The sequence below is a fragment of the Sceloporus occidentalis genome, unplaced genomic scaffold (genome assembly GCF_023333645.1).
Source record: "Sceloporus occidentalis isolate IW3139 unplaced genomic scaffold, rSceOcc1.0.p SCAF_29, whole genome shotgun sequence".
NCBI lineage: Eukaryota > Metazoa > Chordata > Lepidosauria > Squamata > Phrynosomatidae > Sceloporus > Sceloporus occidentalis.
Genome location: NW_028317009.1, coordinates 4,192,659 through 4,212,483, shown reverse-complemented (window position 1 = coordinate 4,212,483; position 19,825 = coordinate 4,192,659). Strand labels below are relative to the sequence as shown.

The following is a 19,825-nucleotide window of genomic DNA, read 5'->3' as shown; positions in this document are numbered from 1 at the left end:
CTGTACCCCGACTTGGTACATCCCTCAATCGCTGCTTCCCAGCTCTTACAAGAACTGTATAGGGGCACACTCCAAAGCACCGACTCTCCAGTCACACAAATCACTAGCCGAAGCTTAATGCAGGACGAAGTACAAGAACTGTTTATTCAGAGTGACATGCAGGGTTTTAAATACAGACATAAATGCATTTTCAACATAGTGTAATACAATGAAGGGAAGGCAGGGGAAAGACTGGTTTTAACAGCATATTAGTGCAACATGGTGGTGGGGGGTCGGACATTTAAACAGATTAACTGAAACAATGGTTTGTCACTCTCTGGATGCAAAAGTTATGACGTACAATAAATAATTGCAAAACATCATCTGTGTTGGCAAAGTACACAACCAATCCCAAATCAACATCAGCGCTCCATAGTTACATAGTTCATAAGGTTGAAATAAGACCATCAAGTTCAACCCTTCTACCTAACTTTCCTACTCTTGATCCAAAAGAAGGCAAAAAAACCCCTAATTAAGCTAATTCGAATTCTGCCATCAGGGGAAAAAAATTCCTTCTTGACTCCAAGAGGCAATCGGATTTCTCCTTGGATCAAGGATATTAATGTTACTCTACTTATAGCCCTGTATGTCATGCCTTTCTAAAAAAAAAATATCCAGACCCCTTTTGAAGGCATCTAATGAGGCTCCAGAATTGTACCGCTCCACAGTCCTCAGAGTCTCTAATGTTTGGGAAATATGGTAAAACCTGTTCCAGGGGAAAATCAATAGGAACTGACCCTCTGTACATAAACACAGATGTCTTTTAGAAGGCCAGGGCGCATAGTCGGTATGGAGAATGCTGGCCCTCAGGCCTCTTCAGGGGCCCCAGTGATGGAGGCTTCTGTTACAATGACGGAGAGCTGCTCCGTTGTGAAATCGTAGGGGCCAGCAGACATACTCTGATGGTGCGATGATCATATCTTGCGATTTTTCTGTCTCCGGCTACCCGGAGCCCCTCCCTTGCGGAATGTGTGTAGGTGGTCCGACTGACGTTGCGGGCAGTCCAGCTGGGCACCTGTGGACAACAAAGAAGGACAGTTTCAGGAGTCAGGCAGTGCAGGTACAGGAGCTGCTTTATTATTTCTAGAAGTTTAAAAGCTTACCGTAGAAGTGGATTTACTGAATGAGTGGTCTTTGTTGGGCCCACTTGATCAGCATTTCACAGCTTGGTGTTGAGAAGGATGCCATCTCTTTCCGTCAGCCAGGCTGGGCCCTAGAACAAATAATATAGACAGAAGCAGTACTGATGTAAAGGACTAGATCCAGTAAACGCTGTTAAGCGGTCGGAGAGCTGCTCTGTTGTTTAATGGTAGGGGCCAGCAGACATACTCTGTTGTATGATCAGTGCGATGATCATATCTGCGATTTTTCTGGCTCCGGCTACCCGGAGCCCCTCCCTTGCGGAATGTGTGTAGGTGGTCCGACTGACGTTGCGGGCAAACCAGCCGCGCACCTGTGGACAACAAAAAAGGACAGTTTCAGGAGTCATGCATTACAAGTATAGAAACTATTTTGGTATTTCTAAAAGTTTAAAAGCATGATGTCATGTGTGATGGTGGATGAGCTGCGCTGTGATGGTAGATGGCAGAGGGTGATGTGCTCTGCTGGCATAGTAGATGGCAGAGGGTGATGTGCCCTGCTGGGATGGTAGGTGGCAGAGGGTGGTATGCTCTGCTGTGATGGTATATGGCGGAGGATGATGTGCTCTGCTGAGATGGTTGTTGGCGGAGGATGGTATGCTCGGCTGGGATGGTTGATGGCGGAGGATGGTATGCTCGGCTGCGATGGTTGGATGGTGGAGGATGGTATGCTCGGCTGGGATGGTTGGATGGTGGAGGATGGTATGCTCGGCTGGGATGGTTGGATGGTGGAGGATGGTATGCTCGGCTGCGATGGTTGGATGGTGGAGGATGGTATGCTCGGCTGGGATGGTTGGATGGTGGAGGATGGTATGCTCGGCTGGGATGGTTGGATGGTGGAGGATGGTGTCCTCAGCTGCGATGGTTGATGGTGGAGGATGGTATGCTCTGCTCGGATGGTAGGTTCTGTTGTCGTTTGTTGCGCCTTCAATGCTTGATGTGATGCAGCAAGGAGGTGGTGTCCCAATCTGGTGACTTCAGCAACAATCTTCTGTAACTAATTTCTGGAAAAAAAAAAAAAAAAAAAGATTAAACTACTACTACTATACTACTATTGATAAAAGACAGTCCAGGCACAGCATGGGTGTCCTCTGATGGTCTGGTGCAATCAGCCTCCAAGAATGAGAGGTCGTTCCTCAGTTGTTGATGGAGATCCTCAGTTGTTGAAAGCTGTTGAAAGAAGAAAGATTATACCCTGATTTAAAGAACATGTCAACAGTTCTTACAAAACTTTTGAACTATTGCTAGAAAGTCTCGGATGGTTTAGTATAACGTGTGTGTACTTACCGACAGTGGAAGGTACGGTGGCAAGATTTTACGCGCCTCCAAGTCCTCCCAGTTTAGGCTGCTGTAGAATGGATGCAATCTGATGTCATCGCTGGCACCAAGTCGGCATCTTGGATCTTTCATCAAGAGCTATAAATAAAAAAAAAAAAGCAATTGCTGAATAGCACTCTTTTCTGACACTTGGGCCCATTGTCCCTCATTGCCAACATTTTGGAACACCTTATACTCCCATTAGGACTGGCGCATCAAAGAGAATGGTTGACAGAAGGGGATAATTGCTGTCAAAAAGTATATGGATCCTGATCCCACTCTTAACTAAATGAATGCCCCTAACGTGACTCTGTGGCCTTTAACATTGTTGCCACGTACCTAGTCAGATTACGCTCTTTACAGAACGGTCCCCAGGTGTAGACATCGGCGTGTCCCACTCACCTTAGTTAAGATGTCCTTGCTCTCTTCTGTTAGCTGGCTTGGGTACCAGTACTCCTCGGTGACGATGAGGTAGAAGTAATCCCTCTTGGGCAGCCATTCTGAGAATGGGAGGCGCCCCGCCAACATGCTGTAGAGGATGACTCCGAAAGACCACCAGTCCGCTGTAGCGCCGTACGCCTTGTTAAGAAACACCTGCAAGAAAAAAAGTAATAATTTGAGATAACCTTTTCTCTGACCTTCTTTAGAAACAAAATAGATCTCATGATTATATCAGCTCCTAAACTACAGAATAATACAAAAGAAACGAATGTGGCATTTTTACGTGGCACTATACCAAGAATTCAAAAAGTAAGCCTGTTGGACTTAAAAACAAACCCATTTCTTGGTGGACGTTGGTCTTTAGTATACATTTCTAATTTAACCCTTTCTGGTATAGTCCTTCCCCGCACTATATGGTATACTCTGAGGTTCATGGGCTGCACGTGTAATCTACATGTAATTCCTGCAACATACATTGGATACATCTACTAAGGGGGAGGGGCTTTTAAATAGTTTCATTTATTACTTTTACTATTTGATTTGGTGTTTATAGGGAAATAATGGGGTGTTTTTAAACATTTTTACCAATATGTTGTGATGCAGTAGTTTATCCTAATTTAGATGCCTGTTAACTAACCCTAGCATCCAGAGGGTTAAATTGTGTTCCCTTTTCCTTGTGTTCCCTTTGCTTCTACCAATATTCAGCAAAATTAGAAAGCACAATATATAAAAATAGAAATTCTCACCTCTGGGGCCATATGGGTGTGTGTCCCTGCTGCTCCTCTGGTTGTGGTGTCCCCGGTGATGTCCTCTGCAACCAGGCCAAAGTCCGCGATCTTCAAATGTCCATCGCCGTCCATCATCACGTTGTCAGGCTTGAGGTCCCTAATCCGAAAGATAAACATTATTTATTTTTAAAATTACATTTTTTTTAAAAAGTGCAAAAACAAAACCAGGGAAACAGAAGAGAGAAGAGAGTTCAGATATGAGAGGTCACTATAAAAACAACCGATGAATGACTCCACGTCTGTGTAGAAATTGGAGGCCACAGATGATCTCTGCCGAATAAAACCTGGTAGAAGAAAAAAAAAAAAAAGAGATGAACAGGCTAGTTACGGACATATGGATCATTGTATGGAGCATAGTGATATACATTATGAAACTGTGTCCACTAATAGGTATCCACCCCTGACCCTTTTACCTCTGCCCAGTCACAGTTCCCCTTCTCTCAGACCCCTTCTCTTTCACGTCATAACTTACTGCGCTGATTGGGGCTGCAACCGGCCGGCTTTCCGGAGATACCTGTCCAGGCTCCCTGCGCTGAGGTACTCCATCACGAGGAATGCGTGGTCCTGATGAAAAAGACACAAAAAAAGCACATGACCATATGTTGAAGCATTATAGATATAGATGCCCGGTTAGATCTGGAGAAGGAGCATAATGCCAGCCATATATTCAAGTGGACAAGGCTTTCAAATGAAATCTCCTACTGGTGACTGGAAAGCGGCAAAGCCACGGCACAAAAAGGCGCTCTCTCCTGCGAGCTCCAGTATTCTTCTTTCTCGCAGGATGCTGCTGGTACTCGCCGCTCTTTTCCTGATGACTTTTACAGCCACCAGCAGTCCAGCGTTCCTCCAGGAAGCCAGCATGACCTGAATGAAACACAGATGGGAGATACGGTTAGGTCAAGTACATGATGATCAGTAATTGCATTTGCTTAAAGCTTAGCATTAATAAAACGGCTGACCTGGGCCAGGGAATGGCCCTGTTCTCAGGGTGCCCAGTTATTTGGCTACTCATTACTGCAACTTGGCACTGGTGGCACATATACAATAAATGACCCGGTCATAGCGCTTTTAAGCACTAGGCTTCATAGCCTAGTTAAAAATACCCATATTTAATGTGAAGTGACCAATTGGCATCTGGATTAGGCTGCACAAATGGCCAATGAGCTGAAGTACGGGCAGTGTATTTCTTACAGTGAGACTGTTACTCATTTTCTATTTGAAAACAAAACAAAAAAACAGTATAATAGATATTTTAATTATTATTTAAAAAGTAAATGTTTTCATCCAATCCCCACTCTTTCTGAATGTTCTAATGTAGTCTAATATATTTTAGATATCCTGGGATTTCCTTGAGCAGTAAATTGTAGCTAACATGTTTGGTTTTCCAGGATTATGTTGCCAACTATGGGAAACTCACAAGGTTGCCACTGAAAGGGTTGCACTCTGAGGGCTGGTTGATGTGGTATTTGTAAATATGGATTTCCTTCTGTGTTCTATTTAGCATCAAAGATACATTGTTACATGCCCAATACAGTAGTGATTGAAAGCTCCATCAGCCAATGGCTGCCTTGCCTGCTGCCCAACTGCCACGGAGATGTCTGTTAGCTCCTCAGTCTGCTCCCTCCCATGTAATGATTATCATACAAACTATCTTCCTGTAGCTTTCCAGATCAACCAATTAAGCTCAAATACATGGATATAACTTTCTGGATGGAATTTAAACTGGATAGAAGAAAAGCTTATAGACTTACTCGGCCAAATCCTCCTCTCCCCAGTTGGCGGTGGTATGCGAAGTCCTGTACAGAGAGGCTCCTCGCCGGTCCATCCGTTGATGCGCTTGATGGCCTCCTCTTCTTTTCTGCATCTCTTCGGGGGCTGCTGCTGCTGTCGTCGCCGTCCGCTTCCCTCTTCCTCTTCTTGGGGTTCCCGTCTCCGGTCTTCTTCTTTGATCTTGCTTGAAGGTCTCTCTGCTCAGGTGAAGCTTGGCTCTTCTCCTCAACTCTTCTCTTGGTCTTCCAAAAAGCAACAAAAGCCATTCCTTGGGTATACGTGCAAAGCCTCGAAAAACTCAGCTGCCACGTACAGTGCGCGGAAAAGCACAAGGATATGCCAGGCGGCGCCCTATATATATAGGTTTGTGTTGATGATGTCATCGCAAATGACCAGTAAACTGGCATGCGGCGATGGCGGCCATCTTTGTTTGGGTTTTTTTTTTTCAGTTGTTTTTTTTGTACATCTTACAAACATGTATGTTAGTAAATCCCTAATTAAAAAAATGATACCAAAACAAATGTAAGATAAACTGCTTTGTTATTAACACGTGCAAACCATGCTTTGTCTTTTTAACTATTAAATATTATGGAGTTTTGTGTGTGGTTTTTTAAAAATATATATATTAATGATGATGTAGAGAGGTTCATGTGTCTCTAACTGTATGTATATAATTTTTAAAGGCAGGTAAGTTAGGCTAATGGGTAATTATAACACTTTTCATATAGCCATCTCTTATAAAGTATGTTGCAAAAAATAACCATTTTCTGTGCACCCTTTGAACTTTAGTTAAATAATCTATTTTTCACTATTTAAATATATATATATATATATATATATATATATATATAGTTGTGTGTATATGTGTGTGTATTTACCTTTAGAGTCCCATAAGGTGGGGTGAGGGGGCAAAAGAGGAATTGGTAAATTAGTTACACAGATAAGAAAAGGGAACAAATCCTTGTTGGGGCATTTATCCAGGGGTGTGAAGACGGTAAGGAGCATTTGTAGGAGAGGCTTGGTTTGAACATTCTCACTCCGCTATTCATTATCATGGTCCAACGCTAACATATTTACATAGCAGAAGGGCTGAGCCGGCCCGTATACTTCATAATAAAATGGGTGAGGGAACTCTGGAGAAATCTCATCGAGGCCCCCCACATTGCTCATGGTGGGCATTTACAGGGGTCTCTGGTGGGAGACTTAATGATGCGCTATGGACACTGTGCTTATGAGATTTCACTAACTGATGGATATAAGAGAGGATGGATGTTGTTAAGAACCTGGGACCTTCCCTGTGAAGGCTCCCTCATTTCCGGGAAGATCCATGCATGCTGAGGGCACAAGGAGGGCTATCTCCAGACATCCTTATGTTGGAGTGGAGTAGGATAGGCAGTGATCTCTGTAGGGCCAATGCCACTAGTTTGCCCTGAGAAGGAGCAAACTGACCTGGAGATGCGGCGAAGTATGATGTTTACCATAAATGCCAAAGGCCGCAATTTTCCCACAAACAGCTAAAGAAGTCCTACGTGTAGTAACTATAACTGGAGTTTATATAATGTTTAGCCCTTGATTTCGAGATATATACACATACAAAACCATTCTATAAAATCCAGTTACAGTTACCACATGTATTTGCTGTGAAGGATACATGTTCTGCCCTATCGGATTGTGTCCCTATGAGCCCAGGCCGTGCATTTTATGAAAATAACATCAATTTTGCATAGGTGTCACATTATTCTGCCTCGTTGCCGGGACTGGAAACCTGTGGACACCGATGAATACAGAAAACTTAAATGAAGCTGCATTCGCCATGCACAGGGAGGCGATAAATCTCTACTGCCCACAGAAACCTGTGAGTGATGTTCACGGAACCGCAAATGGTTTAAATGTAACCAAAAGTGGTATATCTGACGTCAAATATAACATTAATCTCTTTAAATACAGATTGACGCATAACATATAGAAAACAGTAGCTGCGGTACATTGATTTCTGAAGTATTTCGTCATAGCTGCACGGTATAACTTTGTATCCAGTGCATAGTACAGAGGAGTTTAGCACTTGCGGCTAATGCTCCAAGTTTAGATCCGAAGAGTGCTGAGTGTGCTAAGGTGCCTGTCATCTCTTACAGAGGGCACCCGGGATTTGTTGAGCCCTCATTTAGGCAAGCAAGTGTTTTTTAAATGTATTTTATGCGGATATAACCACAGTCTCACCCACCTGTGTGAGTTACATGTTCCCCCAGTGCTTGTTTTGTACAATCCTCTGGTGAGGGAAGAGGCAAGTGCTTCTGCTGGCACTGGTACTGTGCTAGTGGAGACCGCAGTCCCATCCACTACCACAGTCTCTGGGGCCACAGAGAGAGAGGTGAGCAGAGGCCAGCGGTACTCTGCCCCGATGCCAGCTCTTCTGCTGGTGCTGTAATACCCAGGCTCTGGGCCAGTCCGCCAAACACTGTCTAGCAGCTGTCGGTATGCCCTTTCCAGCTGCCGCCCTTTTATGACCAGATAGTCCAGATCAGGTCTTCTTCGAGACCAAGCATAGCCTCTGTATTCTCCAATGTCCTCCAGATCAGAGTCCCCTTCACTGCGGAATTCAAAGAAATCAGTGAGACTCTCCCACAACAATCCAGGGCCATCAAAATCCTCTCCCTCTGGAGACCATTCTGTCACATTCCCCAAATATGCTTGCTGTGCATGCCGCTGCAGAGCCCGATATCGGTTGTCCAGCTCTACCTCCTGTTGTACCAGCTTGTCCAATTCGGATACCCATTGCTCCTGGGGTTGCTGTCCCAGGAATGTCATCCATCGGTCCCGCTGGTCCCTAATCCTTTGTCTGGAGCTTGGAATACACTGACCTCGGCATATAACCCCTTAAGGACAATGGGCGGTCCCTAAACCCATTGAAAACAATGCATTTTGAGCCTGTACATGTACGGGCTTTGTCATTAAGGGGTTAATAGCCTCCTGGAGGGCCACCTCCCATAGTGACCCTTGAATCTGTTGCCTCAGTTCCTGATATTGTTCCGGAGGCAGAGCAGGAGGGGATGACCCGCAGCAGCCCCTGGTATTCTGAGGCCACATCCGTGTCCCTGTCTAGGCGGGGCCGGCGCCACCTATAGGCAAAGTAGGCGCCCGCAGAGGGGCCCCATAATATGCCTTTTAACCCCCTTTATGCCACTGTGCCTCCAGAAATGCCTTTTAACCCCCTTTATGCCACTCTGCCTCTAGAAATGCCTTATATCCCCCTACATGCCACTCTGTCCCATGATGTGCCAGAGTGGCATATAGGGGTATAAGGCATTTCTGGAAGCAGAGTGGCATATAGGGGGTATAAGGCATTTCTGGATGCAGAGTGGCATATAGGGGGTTAAGGCATATCATGGGGCAGAGTGGCATATAGGAGTGTATAAGGCATATTATGGAGGCATAGTGGCATATAGGGGGTATAAGGCATTTTGGGGGGCAGAGTGGCAAGCCTGGGGCAGATGTGCATAACTGGGGGGGGGGCAGGCTGGCAAATAAAAGTAAATAAAAACAAGAAAAAAAAAATCTCAATCATAGCTTTTATTAAATATAAAAAAATAGTTTAAATGAATTAATAAAGAAATAAAAGTTTCTTACAAGAATATCGTGAAGAATAATGTGATCACTGAATAAAATGGAACTTTTCAAATTTAATTTATTAGGGCCTTTTAACACTTTTGCTTTCTGGCATTTTAATACAAAGAATGTGATAAAAACAATGGTTTATAGTTATTTGTATGGCAAATAGTGTGACTCGGGTATGTATTAGGGGTGCGTGTGGGTACATGAGCTTCACCGCGAGATAAACTAAAATATGGTGCTGGTCTTCAAATGTTTCCAGGACTGCTTTTCATTCCCAGTCCGGCCCCGGCCGCGGTCATTCATTAGAAGCGCGGCCGCGGCTCGCAGTCACTATGGGAAGGAGTGGGAGCGAGTCAGCCAGTTAGGAGGACCTTATGGGAGCGTCGCGGCACGCGACGTCAGATATACCACTTTCGGTTACATTTAAACCTTTTGCGGTTCCGTGAACATCACTCACAGGTTTCTGTGGGCAGTAGAGATTTATCGCCTCCCTGTGCATGGCGAATGCAGCTTCATTTAAGTTTCCTGTATTCATCGGTGTCCACAGGTTTCCAGTCCCGGCAATGAGGCAGAATAATGTGACACCTATGCAAAATTGATGTTATTTTCATAAAATGCACAGCCTGGGCTCATAGGGACACAATCCGATAGGGCAGAACATGTATCCTTCACAGCAAATACATGTGGTAACTGGTGTAACTGGATTTTATAGAATGGTTTTGTATGTGTATATATCTCGAAATCAAGGGCTAAACATTATATAAACTCCAGTTACAGTTACTACACGTAGGACTTCTTTAGCTGTTTGTGGGAAAATTGCGGCCTTTGGCATTTATGGTAAACATCATACTTCGCCGCATCTCCAGGTCAGTTTGCTCCTTCTCAGGGCAAACTAGTGGCATTGGCCTATTGTAATTACACCCCTGCCCTGCGCATAGATGTTGCTGAGCTGCTGTCTGCTGAGACTTGGTTGGGGGCGGCCCAGCATAGCAAGCATTAAAAGAGGTGGGGTATAAGTGTGTGTGATAAAATGGGAGGGGCTTGTGGGGGTGGAGCCAGGGGGTGGCAAAATTATGTTTTGCCTAGGGTGGCAAAAATCCTTGCACCAGCCCTGAGTCTAGGCGACCAAAGTCTGCCGTCCTGTCAGTCAGTCATGGTAGAAAGGAAATGTCCCGCCGCTTGCCACCAATGTGACGGGATGCCCTGTACCCCGACTTGGTACATCCCTCAATCGCTGCTTCCCAGCTCTTACAAGAACTGTATAGGGGCACACTCCAAAGCACCGACTCTCCAGTCACACAAATCACTAGCCGAAGCTTAATGCAGGACGAAGTACAAGAACTGTTTATTCAGAGTGACATGCAGGGTTTTAAATACAGACATAAATGCATTTTCAACATAGTGTAATACAATGAAGGGAAGGCAGGGGAAAGACTGGTTTTAACAGCATATTAGTGCAACATGGTGGTGGGGGGTCGGACATTTAAACAGATTAACTGAAACAATGGTTTGTCACTCTCTGGATGCAAAAGTTATGACGTACAATAAATAATTGCAAAACATCATCTGTGTTGGCAAAGTACACAACCAATCCCAAATCAACATCAGCGCTCCATAGTTACATAGTTCATAAGGTTGAAATAAGACCATCAAGTTCAACCCTTCTACCTAACTTTCCTACTCTTGATCCAAAAGAAGGCAAAAAAACCCCTAATTAAGCTAATTCGAATTCTGCCATCAGGGGAAAAAAATTCCTTCTTGACTCCAAGAGGCAATCGGATTTCTCCTTGGATCAAGGATATTAATGTTACTCTACTTATAGCCCTGTATGTCATGCCTTTCTAAAAAAAAAATATCCAGACCCCTTTTGAAGGCATCTAATGAGGCTCCAGAATTGTACCGCTCCACAGTCCTCAGAGTCTCTAATGTTTGGGAAATATGGTAAAACCTGTTCCAGGGGAAAATCAATAGGAACTGACCCTCTGTACATAAACACAGATGTCTTTTAGAAGGCCAGGGCGCATAGTCGGTATGGAGAATGCTGGCCCTCAGGCCTCTTCAGGGGCCCCAGTGATGGAGGCTTCTGTTACAATGACGGAGAGCTGCTCCGTTGTGAAATCGTAGGGGCCAGCAGACATACTCTGATGGTGCGATGATCATATCTTGCGATTTTTCTGGCTCCGGCTACCCGGAGCCCCTCCCTTGCGGAATGTGTGTAGGTGGTCCGACTGACGTTGCGGGCAGTCCAGCTGGGCACCTGTGGACAACAAAGAAGGACAGTTTCAGGAGTCAGGCAGTGCAGGTACAGGAGCTGCTTTATTATTTCTAGAAGTTTAAAAGCTTACCGTAGAAGTGGATTTACTGAATGAGTGGTCTTTGTTGGGCCCACTTGATCAGCATTTCACAGCTTGGTGTTGAGAAGGATGCCATCTCTTTCCGTCAGCCAGGCTGGGCCCTAGAACAAATAATATAGACAGAAGCAGTACTGATGTAAAGGACTAGATCCAGTAAACGCTGTTAAGCGGTCGGAGAGCTGCTCTGTTGTTTAATGGTAGGGGCCAGCAGACATACTCTGTTGTATGATCAGTGCGATGATCATATCTGCGATTTTTCTGGCTCCGGCTACCCGGAGCCCCTCCCTTGCGGAATGTGTGTAGGTGGTCCGACTGACGTTGCGGGCAAACCAGCCGCGCACCTGTGGACAACAAAAAAGGACAGTTTCAGGAGTCATGCATTACAAGTATAGAAACTATTTTGGTATTTCTAAAAGTTTAAAAGCATGATGTCATGTGTGATGGTGGATGAGCTGCGCTGTGATGGTAGATGGCAGAGGGTGATGTGCTCTGCTGGCATAGTAGATGGCAGAGGGTGATGTGCCCTGCTGGGATGGTAGGTGGCAGAGGGTGGTATGCTCTGCTGTGATGGTATATGGCGGAGGATGGTGTGCTCTGCTGAGATGGTTGTTGGCGGAGGATGGTATGCTCGGCTGGGATGGTTGATGGCGGAGGATGGTATGCTCGGCTGCGATGGTTGGATGGTGGAGGATGGTATGCTCGGCTGGGATGGTTGGATGGTGGAGGATGGTATGCTCGGCTGGGATGGTTGGATGGTGGAGGATGGTATGCTCGGCTGCGATGGTTGGATGGTGGAGGATGGTATGCTCGGCTGGGATGGTTGGATGGTGGAGGATGGTATGCTCGGCTGGGATGGTTGGATGGTGGAGGATGGTGTCCTCAGCTGCGATGGTTGATGGTGGAGGATGGTATGCTCTGCTCGGATGGTAGGTTCTGTTGTCGTGTGTTGCGCCTTCAATGCTTGATGTGATGCAGCAAGGAGGTGGTGTCCCAATCTGGTGACTTCAGCAACAATCTTCTGTAACTAATTTCTGAAAAAAAAAAAAAAAAAAAAGATTAAACTACTACTACTATACTACTATTGATAAAAGACAGTCCAGGCACAGCATGGGTGTCCTCTGATGGTCTGGTGCAATCAGCCTCCAAGAATGAGAGGTCGTTCCTCAGTTGTTGATGGAGATCCTCAGTTGTTGAAAGCTGTTGAAAGAAGAAAGATTATACCCTGATTTAAAGAACATGTCAACAGTTCTTACAAAACTTTTGAACTATTGCTAGAAAGTCTCGGATGGTTTAGTATAACGTGTGTGTACTTACCGACAGTGGAAGGTACGGTGGCAAGATTTTACGCGCCTCCAAGTCCTCCCAGTTTAGGCTGCTGTAGAATGGATGCAATCTGATGTCATCGCTGGCACCAAGTCGGCATCTTGGATCTTTCATCAAGAGCTATAAATAAAAAAAAAAAGCAATTGCTGAATAGCACTCTTTTCTGACACTTGGGCCCATTGTCCCTCATTGCCAACATTTTGGAACACCTTATACTCCCATTAGGACTGGCGCATCAAAGAGAATGGTTGACAGAAGGGGATAATTGCTGTCAAAAAGTATATGGATCCTGATCCCACTCTTAACTAAATGAATGCCCCTAACGTGACTCTGTGGCCTTTAACATTGTTGCCACGTACCTAGTCAGATTACGCTCTTTACAGAACGGTCCCCAGGTGTAGACATCGGCGTGTCCCACTCACCTTAGTTAAGATGTCCTTGCTCTCTTCTGTTAGCTGGCTTGGGTACCAGTACTCCTCGGTGACGATGAGGTAGAAGTAATCCCTCTTGGGCAGCCATTCTGAGAATGGGAGGCGCCCCGCCAACATGCTGTAGAGGATGACTCCGAAAGACCACCAGTCCGCTGTAGCGCCGTACGCCTTGTTAAGAAACACCTGCAAGAAAAAAAGTAATAATTTGAGATAACCTTTTCTCTGACCTTCTTTAGAAACAAAATAGATCTCATGATTATATCAGCTCCTAAACTACAGAATAATACAAAAGAAACGAATGTGGCATTTTTACGTGGCACTATACCAAGAATTCAAAAAGTAAGCCTGTTGGACTTAAAAACAAACCCATTTCTTGGTGGACGTTGGTCTTTAGTATACATTTCTAATTTAACCCTTTCTGGTATAGTCCTTCCCCGCACTATATGGTATACTCTGAGGTTCATGGGCTGCACGTGTAATCTACATGTAATTCCTGCAACATACATTGGATACATCTACTAAGGGGGAGGGGCTTTTAAATAGTTTCATTTATTACTTTTACTGTTTGATTTGGTGTTTATAGGGAAATAATGGGGTGTTTTTAAACATTTTTACCAATATGTTGTGATGCAGTAGTTTATCCTAATTTAGATGCCTGTTAACTAACCCTAGCATCCAGAGGGTTAAATTGTGTTCCCTTTTCCTTGTGTTCCCTTTGCTTCTACCAATATTCAGCAAAATTAGAAAGCACAATATATAAAAATAGAAATTCTCACCTCTGGGGCCATATGGGTGTGTGTCCCTGCTGCTCCTCTGGTTGTGGTGTCCCCGGTGATGTCCTCTGCAACCAGGCCAAAGTCCGCGATCTTCAAATGTCCATCGCCGTCCATCATCACGTTGTCAGGCTTGAGGTCCCTAATCCGAAAGATAAACATTATTTATTTTTAAAATTAAATTTTTTTTAAAAAGTGCAAAAACAAAACCAGGGAAACAGAAGAGAGAAGAGAGTTCAGATATGAGAGGTCACTATAAAAACAACCGATGAATGACTCCACGTCTGTGTAGAAATTGGAGGCCACAGATGATCTCTGCCGAATAAAACCTGGTAGAAGAAAAAAAAAAAAAAGAGATGAACAGGCTAGTTACGGACATATGGATCATTGTATGGAGCATAGTGATATACATTATGAAACTGTGTCCACTAATAGGTATCCACCCCTGACCCTTTTACCTCTGCCCAGTCACAGTTCCCCTTCTCTCAGACCCCTTCTCTTTCACGTCATAACTTACTGCGCTGATTGGGGCTGCAACCGGCCGGCTTTCCGGAGATACCTGTCCAGGCTCCCTGCGCTGAGGTACTCCATCACGAGGAATGCGTGGTCCTGATGAAAAAGACACAAAAAAAGCACATGACCATATGTTGAAGCATTATAGATATAGATGCCCGGTTAGATCTGGAGAAGGAGCATAATGCCAGCCATATATTCAAGTGGACAAGGCTTTCAAATGAAATCTCCTACTGGTGACTGGAAAGCGGCAAAGCCACGGCACAAAAAGGCGCTCTCTCCTGCGAGCTCCAGTATTCTTCTTTCTCGCAGGATGCTGCTGGTACTCGCCGCTCTTTTCCTGATGACTTTTACAGCCACCAGCAGTCCAGCGTTCCTCCAGGAAGCCAGCATGACCTGAATGAAACACAGATGGGAGATACGGTTAGGTCAAGTACATGATGATCAGTAATTGCATTTGCTTAAAGCTTAGCATTAATAAAACGGCTGACCTGGGCCAGGGAATGGCCCTGTTCTCAGGGTGCCCAGTTATTTGGCTACTCATTACTGCAACTTGGCACTGGTGGCACATATACAATAAATGACCCGGTCATAGCGCTTTTAAGCACTAGGCTTCATAGCCTAGTTAAAAATACCCATATTTAATGTGAAGTGACCAATTGGCATCTGGATTAGGCTGCACAAATGGCCAATGAGCTGAAGTACGGGCAGTGTATTTCTTACAGTGAGACTGTTACTCATTTTCTATTTGAAAACAAAACAAAAAAACAGTATAATAGATATTTTAATTATTATTTAAAAAGTAAATGTTTTCATCCAATCCCCACTCTTTCTGAATGTTCTAATGTAGTCTAATATATTTTAGATATCCTGGGATTTCCTTGAGCAGTAAATTGTAGCTAACATGTTTGGTTTTCCAGGATTATGTTGCCAACTATGGGAAACTCACAAGGTTGCCACTGAAAGGGTTGCACTCTGAGGGCTGGTTGATGTGGTATTTGTAAATATGGATTTCCTTCTGTGTTCTATTTAGCATCAAAGATACATTGTTACATGCCCAATACAGTAGTGATTGAAAGCTCCATCAGCCAATGGCTGCCTTGCCTGCTGCCCAACTGCCACGGAGATGTCTGTTAGCTCCTCAGTCTGCTCCCTCCCATGTAATGATTATCATACAAACTATCTTCCTGTAGCTTTCCAGATCAACCAATTAAGCTCAAATACATGGATATAACTTTCTGGATGGAATTTAAACTGGATAGAAGAAAAGCTTATGGACTTACTCGGCCAAATCCTCCTCTCCCCAGTTGGCGGTGGTATGCGAAGTCCTGTACAGAGAGGCTCCTCGCCGGTCCATCCGTTGATGCGCTTGATGGCCTCCTCTTCTTTTCTGCATCTCTTCGGGGGCTGCTGCTGCTGTCGTCGCCGTCCGCTTCCCTCTTCCTCTTCTTGGGGTTCCCGTCTCCGGTCTTCTTCTTTGATCTTGCTTGAAGGTCTCTCTGCTCAGGTGAAGCTTGGCTCTTCTCCTCAACTCTTCTCTTGGTCTTCCAAAAAGCAACAAAAGCCATTCCTTGGGTATACGTGCAAAGCCTCGAAAAACTCAGCTGCCACGTACAGTGCGCGGAAAAGCACAAGGATATGCCAGGCGGCGCCCTATATATATAGGTTTGTGTTGATGATGTCATCGCAAATGACCAGTAAACTGGCATGCGGCGATGGCGGCCATCTTTGTTTGGGTTTTTTTTTTCAGTTGTTTTTTTTGTACATCTTACAAACATGTATGTTAGTAAATCCCTAATTAAAAAAATGATACCAAAACAAATGTAAGATAAACTGCTTTGTTATTAACACGTGCAAACCATGCTTTGTCTTTTTAACTATTAAATATTATGGAGTTTTGTGTGTGGTTTTTTAAAAATATATATATTAATGATGATGTAGAGAGGTTCATGTGTCTCTAACTGTATGTATATAATTTTTAAAGGCAGGTAAGTTAGGCTAATGGGTAATTATAACACTTTTCATATAGCCATCTCTTATAAAGTATGTTGCAAAAAATAACCATTTTCTGTGCACCCTTTGAACTTTAGTTAAATAATCTATTTTTCACTATTTAAATATATATATATATATATATATATATATATAGTTGTGTGTATATGTGTGTGTATTTACCTTTAGAGTCCCATAAGGTGGGGTGAGGGGGCAAAAGAGGAATTGGTAAATTAGTTACACAGATAAGAAAAGGGAACAAATCCTTGTTGGGGCATTTATCCAGGGGTGTGAAGACGGTAAGGAGCATTTGTAGGAGAGGCTTGGTTTGAACATTCTCACTCCGCTATTCATTATCATGGTCCAACGCTAACATATTTACATAGCAGAAGGGCTGAGCCGGCCCGTATACTTCATAATAAAATGGGTGAGGGAACTCTGGAGAAATCTCATCGAGGCCCCCCACATTGCTCATGGTGGGCATTTACAGGGGTCTCTGGTGGGAGACTTAATGATGCGCTATGGACACTGTGCTTATGAGATTTCACTAACTGATGGATATAAGAGAGGATGGATGTTGTTAAGAACCTGGGACCTTCCCTGTGAAGGCTCCCTCATTTCCGGGAAGATCCATGCATGCTGAGGGCACAAGGAGGGCTATCTCCAGACATCCTTATGTTGGAGTGGAGTAGGATAGGCAGTGATCTCTGTAGGGCCGAGATCACCTGGTTTCTACAGGCAGTGTTTGTCATCCTCAAAGCAAGTTTGTCCCCAAAACATTTGTAAATAAAAATTATTTATTGCAAAATCATTATGGACAATGCATTCAATATGTCCAAAGTCCTAGAGGGAAGTCCTACATGTAGTAACTGTAACTGGAGTTTATAGAATGTTTATCCCTTGCTTTCGAGGTATATACATACAAAACCGTGCTATAAAATCCCGTTACAGTTACCACATGGGGAACATGCCCAACAAGGTCCTGTCGAATCGAAAACAAAACTCAAAGCAGCAGGAGGCTTGATTCATAGCACCGAACGGTTTCAATAAACATTGCAGCCATCACATACAGTTAAATGCATACGATAGTTGGGAGGTAACTTCTAATTTTTGTGCTGACACCCCCCCCCCCCATTATACATAGTTGGGGAAATTCTGTAGAATCCCCCATATGCTGTTATCCTTTCCGACCATCTCTTCAGCTATTTGCTGCGAAGGATACATGTTCTGCCCTATCGGATTGTGTCCCTATGAGCCCAGGCTGCGCGTTTTATGAAAATAACATCAATTTTGCATAGGTGTCACATTATTCTGCCTCATTGCCGGGACTGGAAACCTGTGGACACCGAGGAATACGGAAACTTTAAATGACCCTGCATTCCCCATGCACAGGGAGGCGATAAATCTCTACTGCCCACAGAAACCTGTCAGTGATGTTCATAGAACCGCAAAAGGTTTAAACGTAACTGAAAGTGGTATACCTGACGTCAAATATAACATTGATCTCTTTAAATACAGCTCACCCAATTTTATGTAGGGTTTTTGTCGCAGTATATGGATAATACACTTTGAAGTACGTTCCTACTGTTACAGAACTACTAGGTTTAAATACTTTTAAAGCAGTTTTATCAGCTGGAGACAGTTGGTGGCAGTGGATCACTAGAAATAGGTAGGTCATGGTTAAAGTGGTCTGTGAGTGGTTAGGGCCAGTATCTGACATGAAGACTGAGAAAGAAGTCACAAAAGTGAAGCCAAAACAATAATTTTAGTGGTTAAGTGAGAGGACAATAAACTCAAGCATTCAGGACACTTTGGTCCCTTCTTAAGGGTTAGTTTGGCTAAGTGATGGGAAGTTTGGATCAGTAAAGTGAATCGGATCATTTCGAGTCGTTCGTTGAAATGATCCGATTCATGATCCGAATCTTTGGATCACGCAGTGTGCCTCACAGGAGTTACTGTTTCCCAGTCCCTCCCTGCAGTCACACTGATGACTGGCCCCGCCCCTTTCATTAGAGTTCATGAACCCTCCTGCCTGCCTACTCTGGTGATGTCACTGAAGGCAGAGAATCGTTCAGAGAATCGTATCTTACAGAGGTTCGAATCATTCAGAGAATACCACTGACACCATACTTTTATAAATAAATACATTAATAATCTTCACTGCCCCCCAGGATTTAGATTCCCCTTAGTTTGCCCACCTTTACCTCTAACTGCCCCTTAAATTAACGTTATTAAATTAATTAAATTAACCCTCGGTCCTCAGCACTAAATTAACCCTAAACACCCCATTAACCATAGCTGCCCCTAAATTAACTCTTAACACCCCATTAACCATAACTGCAACTAAATTAACCCTAAAGACCTCATTAACCCTAACCGCCCCCAAATTAACCCTAAACACCCCATTGAGGGGCAATTATGGTTGATGGGCTGCTAAGGGTTAATTTAGGGGCAGCTATGGTTAGTGGGGTGTTTAGGGTTAATTTAGGGGCAGGTATGGATAATGGGGTGTTTAGGGTTAATTTAGGGGCAGGTATGGTTAATGGGGTGTTTAGGGTTAATTTAGGGGCAGTTATGGGTAAAGAAAAAATACACCGTAGTGGAACGGTAAAACGGTAATTTACCTAATACACAGGAATACGAGTATTTTTACATTTTTTTTTGTTATCTATTATGCAGTTAGTCAGCATATGTTATATACAAACAGAAATTTGGAAAAACCAATAGCCATTTAAGGTCCCCCCCTTAATTCATAATGCACCTGACTTACAGAGATTTCCCTTTGCTCCCCTGATATGCCACTCTGCCCCCAGATGCCTCAAGTGGGAATAGCTAATGCCAGTGTCCCCCTTTTGATAAGTGTGAAGCAATTAACTTAGATATAGCAATTTTCACATGCGTTCTTACACATAGTCATGGAGTAGGACCTTTAGAAAAGCTGACAGAGGAACAATACTGGTTTGTGTTACAGCACTAGGTTGGAGAGAAGTACTCAAGGATAATATGAATCATATGATCATAAGAAAGTATATTCCTGTAGCTTTCCAGTTAAACCAATTAAGTTCAAATGCATGGATATAGCTTTCTGTATGGAATTGAAACTGAATCCTCAAACTCATTTTCAGTTATTAGAAATAAATGCAGCTTCATTATTGGAGCTTTTGAAGAAACCTATTTGAGGTCATTTTCGTTTTGTTGTTAAATTGTTTTAATGAGTCCCAAAAGGTGGGGTGAGGGGGCAAAAGAGGAATTGGTAAATGGGTTACACTGATAATAGAAGGGAACAAATCCTTGTTGGGGCATTTATCCAGGGGTGTGAAGACGGTAAGGAGCATT

At 43.9% G+C, this 19,825-nt stretch overlaps 2 protein-coding genes across 2 annotated transcripts; both read right to left on the bottom strand.

Moving 5' to 3' along the window:
- Positions 1–1,198: 1,198 nt before the first annotated feature.
- LOC149299123 (protein kinase C theta type-like) lies at positions 1,199–5,549 on the bottom strand. The gene is made up of 9 exons (XM_089486604.1): positions 5,476–5,549; positions 5,142–5,217; positions 4,427–4,588; positions 4,197–4,288; positions 3,713–3,821; positions 2,898–3,089; positions 2,466–2,594; positions 1,469–1,492; positions 1,199–1,252 (listed from the first exon to the last, which is right to left on the bottom strand). The coding sequence occupies exons 1-9, from the start codon at positions 5,547–5,549 to the stop codon at positions 1,199–1,201; spliced, it is 912 nt and encodes a 303-aa protein (XP_089342730.1).
- A 5,955-nt stretch (positions 5,550–11,504) lies between these two features.
- LOC149299122 (protein kinase C theta type-like) lies at positions 11,505–15,854 on the bottom strand. Its single transcript, XM_089486603.1, has 9 exons — positions 15,781–15,854; positions 15,447–15,522; positions 14,732–14,893; positions 14,502–14,593; positions 14,018–14,126; positions 13,203–13,394; positions 12,772–12,900; positions 11,775–11,798; positions 11,505–11,558 (listed from the first exon to the last, which is right to left on the bottom strand). Exons 1-9 carry the CDS (start codon positions 15,852–15,854, stop codon positions 11,505–11,507), a joined length of 912 nt encoding a protein of 303 aa, XP_089342729.1.
- Between the last annotated feature and the right edge of the window lie 3,971 nt (positions 15,855–19,825).